The sequence below is a fragment of the Penaeus japonicus genome, unplaced genomic scaffold (genome assembly GCF_977035675.1).
Source record: "Penaeus japonicus unplaced genomic scaffold, GWHDUDI00000001_assembly GWHDUDI00000006, whole genome shotgun sequence".
Classification (NCBI taxonomy): domain Eukaryota; kingdom Metazoa; phylum Arthropoda; class Malacostraca; order Decapoda; family Penaeidae; genus Penaeus; species Penaeus japonicus.
The window spans coordinates 302,069-312,068 of NW_028234408.1; the positions used below are offsets into that span (position 1 = coordinate 302,069).

The 10,000-nt window shown below is 37.1% G+C and overlaps 1 protein-coding gene across 1 annotated transcript in view; it reads right to left on the minus strand.

Moving 5' to 3' along the window:
* LOC147471633 (uncharacterized) overlaps nt 1–2,125 on the minus strand; it is a 2,871-nt gene extending 746 nt beyond the window's left edge. Inside the window, exon 1 of the mRNA XM_086538164.1 lies at nt 1–2,125. This exon is cut by the window's left edge and continues 327 nt beyond it. Within this exon, the coding sequence (XP_086394290.1) occupies nt 1–2,125 (2,125 nt within the window).
* Nucleotides 2,126–10,000: the final 7,875 nt, after the last annotated feature.

The following is a 10,000-nucleotide window of genomic DNA, read 5'->3' on the forward strand; positions in this document are numbered from 1 at the left end:
GAGCAATAACATCAGAAAAGTTAGGACAGAATCTCCTATAGTATCCTGTCATTCCAATGAACCTTAACACTTCTTTCTTATTTGTGGGCACAGGAAAATTATCAATTGCAATCACTTTAGCTTCAACAGGAGACACATTTCCATTACCAACCACATGTCCTAAGAAAGTTAGATTACAATGACCAAATTCACTCTTGACTAGGTTAATTGTTAGATGTGCTTCTCTTAACCTCTTGAACAAACACGTTAGAGTATCCATGTGGGTTTTCCAATCATCCGTGAAGACTACAATATCATCAATATATCCCCTTACATTTGGTAATTCCCTAATTACATCAGATATTAACCTTTGGAAAGTACATGGTGCATTACGCAAACCAAAAGGCATTACCTTGTACTGGTACAAACCATCTGGAGTTACAAAAGCACTGATTGTCTTCGCTCTTTCAGTTAATGGAACCTGGTAATAACCTTTTAAGAGATCAATTTTAGACAAATAGGTTGCATCTCCAAGTGCATCAATAATGTCATCTATTCGAGGAAGAGGGAATGAGTCACTCCTAGTGTGTGCATTAACTTTACGGTAATCAGTACACATTCGCATGGTACCATCAGACTTTGGAACTAGTACACAAGGAGAAGCCCATTCACTCTTACTTCTTTCAATTAAATCATGATCCAACAGAAACTTTACTTCTTCCTTCAATATATCTCTTTTCTTAGGGGAAACCCTGTATGGAGCTTGCTTTATAGGACAAGTACCATCATTAAGAACAATGTCATGTTCTACTACAGGACTAGGATTAGGAACATCAGAACATAAATCTACAAAATCATGCAAAAGTTTAACCACATCATGACTTACATCTGATCTTAAATGTGAAATTTTATCATTCATATTATTCAGAACATCAGAATTGCACAACTTAACATCAAAGTTAACATCAAATTCAAAATCCACAGTGTTATCAGGAACAGCTACTTGACACATAACACTACCTTTGTTTAAAGGTTCTTCCACATCTTCACCTCTAGGAATGTATTGCTTCAGCAGATTCACATGAACAGTTCTCTGTATTTTACGCCTTCCTGGAGTAGAAATAACATAGTTTAGGTCACCTTGTTTATCAATTACAGTAAACGGTCCTTGATATTTGGCTTGCAAAGGAAATTTTCTTGTTGGTAAAAATAACAAAACTTTGTTGCCAATACTAAACTTTCTGTCCACAGACTTTGTATCATACTGTACTTTCATTTTATTCTGAGACACCGCTAAATTTCTACTTGCAAACTCTTGAACAAGTTTCAGTCGATCTTTCAGTTTAGACACATACTCAGTAAGTTCAACATCATTTTCCATATCTACCCAGCTATCAAACAAGAGCTTCAGTGGACCTCTCACTTCTTTACCAAACAACAGCTCATTAGGTGAACATCCAAGACTTTCCTGCTTAGAACTCCGTAAAGCATACAGTACAAGAGGAATCCCCTCATCCCAGTCTTTACAATTCTCCAAACAAAACTTGGTGAGCATAGACTTAATGGTTTGATGAGATCTTTCAAGAGCCCCTTGACTCTGTGGGTGATAACTAGAAGCTAAATGCTGTTTAATGCCTAAGGTAGACATGACTTCCTTAAACATCTTGGATGTAAAGTTTGAGCCTTGATCTGATTGAACAATTTCAGGAAGACCAAACTGAGTAAAGAACTTGAGAAGTGCTGGAACTATGGTTTTTGACATTATACTTCTCAGCGGAATAGCTTCTGGATATCGAGTTGCGGCATCCATTATAGTCAATAAATACTGGTGTCCCTTTTTAGTTTTCTCCAAAGGACCTACACAGTCAATTATTACTCTGTGAAATGGTTCAGGAACAACAGGTATTGGCTGCAATGGTGCTTTTGGTATTACCTGATTTGGCTTGCCTGCTATCTGACAAACATGGCAGGACTTACAAAACTTTGCAACATCGGAATAAATATTTGGCCAAAAGAAATACTTCAAAATCTTATACAAGGTCTTCTTTACTCCCGTATGACAACCCATGTGATCATGTGACAAACTAAGAACCTTATCCCTATAACACAAACACTTCGGAACAACAATTGATGAACTACATGCCATGGCTCATCCTTAGAAACATCAGGAGGTCTAAATTTACGGGGGGGGGGGGGGGGGGCATAAGGATACCAGACTTGACATAAAAACACACAGCTTCATCAGGGGGGGGGTGGGCCAACATCAACTTCAGGTACAGCTTTATTAAACAAATCAACTAAAGTATCATCCAGTTTCTGAGATTCAATCAACATACTACGAGTTACTGGAATATTACTCAAATCCTCTGAACTACCAGCAGACTTCAAACCAAAATCACCGGTTAACTGCTTGCTAGATTCCTCAAACAGATCACCCAAACCAAGACTAACCTCAGGTTCCACAACAGTCTTGTCAGCAGGCTCCTCTGCATCCACAACAGAATCTTTACGAACCTTCCTTGCTTGACTCCTAGTAATCGCACAAGAGGGAAACAACGCAGGGTTTTGCTCTTTCAACTGCACTGCAGGATCAAAAGTCAAAGGATTATCACACAGAATAGGGTCAGGTACCACACAAGCCCCGGCAATATCATTTGCCAACAAAAATGTGACTCCCTTAACAGGTAACTCATCCTTCACAGCAACAGTTACATATTTAGAAAATGTTCTAGCCCTTAGATAGAGTCTACATAATGGTACAGTGGCACAGTCATTCATACCCTTAATAACCACTGACTCCTTCGTATACAGCTCGTCAATGTCAGGAACAACACTCCTTTTCACTGCACTCAAGTTAGCAGCTGTATCACGAAGAATAGTCACAGGAACAGCAGGGCCATCATCAGATGCTGATACACTACCTTCAAACATGAATGGTTGATACAAATCATCCCCAGTCATCATGCCAGAATTACTCATCTCTGCAGGTTGAACAATAAAATTAGCAACAGGTTTAGATTCATTCGTTGCAGCTTCCTCCTTTCTCCGCAACTTAAGACAGTCTGCAAGTTTATGTCCTGGTTTCTTACAATAATGACAAATAGTAACACTAGCTTTACCAGTACGCTTGACATCATGACTAACTGGTTTATCATTCTTACTACCAGAATCATAAACATAAGGCTTACCAATATTTTAGGGGGGGGGGGGGGGGGGGGGAGTTGTGTTGTGGACAGGGGTTATTCTTTTTGTTAACCTTATGAAGCAAACTATAATTCTCAGCTAAATATGCTGCTCTATCCAAAGTCTTTACTTCCTTCTCATTCAAGTAACTTTAATATCATGAGGCAAGGTCTTTAAGTATTGTTCCAATATACAAGCTCACATAGTGCATCAAATGTCTTTACACATACCCACTCGACTCAATCCACCTATTACACAGCTTTCTTAAAGTATGAGCATAATCAATATAGGTTTCATGCATTCGTTGTGCTGAATTCCTACACGTTGCTTGATAGCCTTCAGGAGTTAACTCTATGCATGGAGAATATTCTCTTTCAATATACTGTAATCTTGCTTTTGTTCACTGGTTAGAGCAAGGTAAGTGGAGCGCCCTTTTCCTTTAAAGGCAGTTTGGGAGAGGATGGGCCAAAACTTTTTAGGCCAATTCAAATGCTTAGCCGTGTCCTCAAATTGAAGGAAAAATTCGGCAGCATCATTTTCATCAAACTGAGGAATGAACTTGGTGCATTTGTGGACATCAAATGATTGTTCACCAATGAGGCCAAGGTCAGCCTTTTTGTCCAGCAAAGCCAGTTGGAATTTCCTCTCCTCCTCCCTATCCTTTAACCTTTCTCTTTCCACTTCCAACTCCAATTCCCTGAGTGACCTTATGTCACCAGTACTACTTTCATCTGCACACAAACATAGAGCATCCTCCTCCAGGACATCTAAAGCAATGAGTCCCTTAACAACAGCATCTTTGATCAAGAATTTCTTCCAGCATTTCTTTACAGGAACATTATATCCCTCAGCAAACCCCAAAGTTATTCAATCCACTTTAGTCAACCTAAAAACTTGCCAATACTTGAGTGATGGTTTAAAAGCAATTTATTTAATATTGAACGACATGGTTGTTTTGTAAAACCTTTTAAAGCACTAATCAAAATAACTGTATTTTAAATATATTTAGCAAAAGAAAGTATTCACTTAGTTCAGTTTCACAAATATTCTAGTTTGACTTACCAGTAATTTGTTTATTTTTTCATAATCCCGGTCAGCCCCCCAAAATTTTTTTTTTTTCTGTTATGCCTTCAGCTAACCAACTTAACCTAATTATTATTCAATATATGGGTTATCATTGTCATTTCAATCAATTAGATTTCCTTTCCAAGGACGACATAAAAACATGTAAACAAATGGCCTCAAAATCGAAGGCCAAAACAGAAACAAACTATGTTGGTTTCGTAACTTTAATATAATCCCTTAGAAATTAACAAGACTTTGTGAACTACCACCCAACATAGTAGAATGAAAGAAAATGTGAGCTTGAGTAATATCAAAACAACTTAGAACAATACTTAATATACAAGACATCCTAGGACACCCAGCTCGAACCTTGCCTCCCACCATGTCCAGCACACAACTGAGATATCCGAGAAAACAAAGAAATCCATAAACATGGGAAATGGGGTAACTGAAGGCAAAAAAATATTGAGGCCCAAACATACCACATGTCAAAGAGATCAATACATGACTTTGTTTTTTGTTTTTCATTTGGTTACAAACGTAAAGGGGGATTGTGATCACATATACCAATGATTTTACAATTGCTTTGTCCAAGATAAACATCAAATTTTTAAAAGTGCAATCAACAATCAAAGAGTTTTCCTTTTCAATGTTGAGTACTACTTTTGGTGAGCCGTTAAACTGTAGAGATGAAAAAAATAGGATGCAATAAAACCATTTTACTTTTTTGCATTAACACTGCACCGGTTGCCTAATCATTTAGCACAATTTGAAGCTGAATGGTTACTAAAAACCCAGGACCCTTGAGACAGTTTAGACATTAAAAACCTCTTAACTTTTACAAATGCTTCTTGACATTTTTAAACACAAATAAAATTTCCTTTTAGGGCGACTAAACTGACAAGGAAAAATTACATCAAAAGTTAGGACAGAATCTCCTATATGTATCCTGCCCCATTCCAATAAACCCTTTTAACACTTCTTTCTTATTTGTGGGCACGGGAAAAATTTTAAAATTGCAATCACTTTAGTTTAAACAGAGACACATTTCCCATTCCCAAAACCACTGCCCCCCTTTAAGAAAGTTAGATTACAAGACCAAATTCACTCTTGACAAAGGTTAATTGTTAGATGTGCTTCTTTTAACCTCTTGAACAAACACGTTAGAGTATCCATGGGGGTTTTTCCAATCATCCGTGAAGACTACAATATCATCAATATTCCCCTTACATTTGGAAATCCCCTAATTACATCAGATATTAACCTTTGGAAAGTACATGGTGCATTACGCAAACCAAAAGGCATTACCTTGTACTGGTACAAACCATCGGAGTTACAAAAGCACTGATTGTTTTCCCCGCTCTTTCATTTAATGGAACCGGGTATTAAACCTTTTAAAGATCAATTTTAGACAAATGGGTTTTGCATCCCCCAATTTGCATCAATAATGTCATCTTTTTGGAAGAGGGAATGAGTCACTCCTAGTGGTGTTAATTAATTTTACGGTAACCCAGTACACATTCGCATGGAAAACCATCAGCCCTTTGGAACTAGTACACAAGGAAAAGCCCATTCACTTTTAAACTTCTTTCAATTAAATCATGACCCAACAGAAACTTTCTTCTTCTTCAATATCTCTTCCTTAGGGGAAACCCTGTATGGAGCTGTCTTTATAGGACAAGTACCATCATTAAGAACAATGTCCTTTTCCCAAACTACAGCTAGGATTAGGAACATCAAACATAAATCTACAAAATAAATGCAAAAGTTTAACCACATCATGATTTAAACATCTGATCTTAAATGTGAAATTTTTTCATTCATATTATTCAAACACAAAATTTTGCACAACTTAACATCAAGTTAACATCAAATTCAAAAATCCCACAGTGTTATCAGGAAACTACTTACACAAAACACTACCTTTTTTTAAAGTTCCTTCCACACTCATTCAACCATCTAGGAATGGTATTGCTTAAAAGCAGATTAAACCATAAAACATTCTCTGTATTTTTACGCCTTTCCTGGATAGAAAAAAAAACATATTTATGTCACCCTTTTTATCAATTACAGTAAACGGCCCTTTGAATTTGGCTTGCAAAGGAAATTTTCTTGTTGGTAAAAATTAACAAAACTTTTTTCCCAAATACAAAATTTTTTCTGTCCACAGACTTTGTATCATACTGTACTTTCATTTTATTCTGAGACACCGCAAAATTTTCCCCTACTTGCAAACTCTTGAACAAGTTTCAGTCGACCCTTTTCCCCAGTTTAGACACATCCCGTCAGAAAGTTCAACATCATTTTCCATATCTACCCAAAGCTATCAAACAAGAGCTTCAGGGGGACCTCTCACATTCTTTACCAAACAACAGCTCCCTTAGGGGAACATCCAAGACTTTCCTGTTAGAACTCCGTAAACTTACAGTAAAAAGAGGAATCCCCCATCCCAGTCTTTAAAATTCTCCAAACAAAACTTGGGGGAGCATAGACTTAATGGTTGATGAATCTTTCAAGAGCCCCCCTTGGGCTCTGTGGGTGATAAAAGAAGCTAAATGCTGTTTTAATGCCTAAGGTAGACATGACTTCCTTAAACATCTTGGATGTTTAAAATTTGAGCCTTGACTGTTTTAACAATTTTCAGGAAGACCAACTGAGTAAAGAACTTGGAAGTGCTGGGAACTAATGGTTTTTGACATTAACTTCTCAGCGGAATAGCTTCTGGATATCGATTGCCCCCATCCATTATAGTCCCAAAAATACTGGTGTCCCCCTTTTTTGTTTTTCTCCAAAGGGCCTACACAGTCAATTATACTCTGTGAAATGGTTCAGGAACAAAAGGTATTGGCCTGCAATGGTGCTTTTTTGGGATTACCGGGTTTGGGGTTCCTCTATCTGAAAAAACAGGCAGGACTTACAAAACTTTGCAACATCGGAATAAATAAATTTTGGGCCAAAAGAAATACTCAAAATCTTATACAAAAGGGCTTCTTTTCTCCCGTAGACAACCCATGTGATCATTGACAAAAAAAAGAACCTTAACCCTATAAAACTTCGGAACAACAATTTGATAACTACATGCCATGGCTCATCCTTAGAAACCCTCAGGAGTCCCCAAATTTACGCAAAAGGATACCAGACTTGACATAAAAACACACAGCTTCATCCAGCAACATCAACTTCAGGTTTCAGCCCTTTTTTAAACAAATCCCAAATAAAGAATCATCCAGTTTCTGAGATTCAATCAACATACTACGAGTTACTGGAAAATTACCCCAAATCCTCTGAACTACCACAGACCCTTTAAACCAAAACAAACCCGGGTTAACTGCTTGCTAATTCCTCAAACAGATCACCCAAACCCAAAACTAACCTCAGGGTTCCACAACATCTTGTCAGCAGGCCCCCCTCCCGCATCCACAACAAAAAATCCTTTTCGAACCCTTTCCCTTTCTTGACTCCTGTAATCGCACAAGAGGAAACAACTCAGGGTTTGCTCTTTTAACGGGAAATGCAGGACAAAAGTCAGGATTATCACACAGAATAGGGGGCAGGTACCACACAAGCCCCCAATATCAAATTTTCCAACAAAAATGTGACCCCTTAACAGGTAACTCATCCTCACAGCAACAGTTTACATATTTAGAAAATTTCTAGCCCTTAATAGAGCTACATAATGGTACAGTGGCACAGTCATTCATACCCTTAATAACCACTGACTCCTTCGTATAGCAGCTCGTCATGTCAGGAACAACACTCCTTTTCACTGCAACTCAAGTTAGCAGCTGTAATCACGAAGAATAGTCACAGTAACAGCAGGGCCATCATCAGATGCTGATACACTACCTTCAAACATGAATGGTTGAATACAAATCATCCCCAGTCATCATGCCAGAATTACTCATCTCTGCAGGTTGAACAATAAAATTAGCAACAGGTTTAGATTCATTCGTTGCAGCTTCCTCCTTTCTCCGCAACGTTAAAGACAGCTGCAAGTTTATGTCCTGGTTTCTTACAATAATGACAAATATAACACTAGCTTTACCAGTACGCTTGACATCATGACTAACTGGTTTATCATTCTTACTACCAGAATCATAAACATAAGGCTTACCAATATTTTGAGTTGTGTTGTGGACAGGGTTATTCTGGGTTAACCTATGAAGCAAACTATAAATTCTCAGCTAAATATGCTGCTCTATCCAAAGTCTTTACTTCCTTCTCATTCAAGTAAACTTTAATATCATGAGGCAAGGTCTTTAAGTATTGTTCCAATATTACAAGCTCACATAGTGCATCAAATGTCCTTTACACCAACTCGACTCAATCCACCTATTACACAGCTTTCTTAAATATGAGCATAATCAATATAGGTTTCATGCATTCCTTTGCTGAATTCCGAAACTTTGCTTGATAGCATTCAGGAGTTTAACTCATATGCATGGAGAATATTCTCTTTCATATACTGTAATCTTGCTTTTGTTCACTGGTTAGAGCAAGTAAGTGGAGCGCCCTTTTCCTTTAAAGGCAGTTTGGGAGAGGATGGGCCAAAACTTTTTAGGCCAATTCAAATGCTTAGCCGTGTCCCTCAAATTGAAGGAAAAATTCGGCAGCATCATTTTCATCAAACTGAGGAATGAACTTGTGCATTGTGGACATCAAATGATTGTTCACCATGAGGCCAAGGTCAGCCTTTTTGTCCAGCAAAGCCGTTGGAATTTCCTCTCCTCCTCCCTATCCTTTAACCTTTCTCTTTCAACTTCCAACTCCAATTCCCTGAGTGACCTATGTCACCAGTACTACTTTCATCTGCACACAAACATAGAGCATCCTCCTCCAGGACATCTAAAGCAATGAGTCCCTTAACACAGCATCTTTGATCAAGAATTTCTTTCCAGCATTTCTTACAGGAACATTATTCCCTCAGCCAAAGTTTACCAATCCACTTAGTCAACTTAAAATCTTCAAATTCAAGTTTGGATTAACAGCATATTGCTTTAATATTTAACGACATGTGTAAACGTTAAAGCTCTAAGCAAAATACTGTATTTTAAATTTAGTTAGCAAAAAGAAAGTAATTCACTTAGTTCAGGGTCACAAATACTAGTTTGGACTTTTACCAGAAGGGTTATTTTCATAATCCCTCAGGCCCCCCTTTTCTTCTGTTATCCTTCACTTCCAACCTAATTATTTCATATTTGTGGTTATCATTGCAGTTCAATCAAGAATTTCCTTTCCAAGACGACATACACAACATGTAAACAAATCCTCAAAATCGAAGGCAAAAACAAAACAAACTATGTTGTTTCGTAACTTTAATATAATCCCTTAAAATTAACAAGTCTTGGTGAAACTACCACCCAACTAAGTATATGAATGAAAATGTGAGCTTGATTAATATCACAACAACTTAGAACAATACGTAATAGTAGCAGAATTCCTAACCACCAGCTCGAAACACTTGCCTCCACCAAAGTCCAGCACACAACTGAGATATCGAAAAACAAGAAATCCTAAACATGAAATGGGGGTAACTGATGGGAAAAAAATATTTGGCCCAAACTATACCACATGACAAGAGATCATACATACAATTATATATATATTTGATACAGATTTTTGTATATTATACTGTGATATATATTATAATATATTATATATATATTTAGATAATATATATATATCTTATATATATACATATATAAATATTTATATATTTAATTTATTTATATATAGTTATATATTTTTCATATTTATATTTTTAGATAGTTTG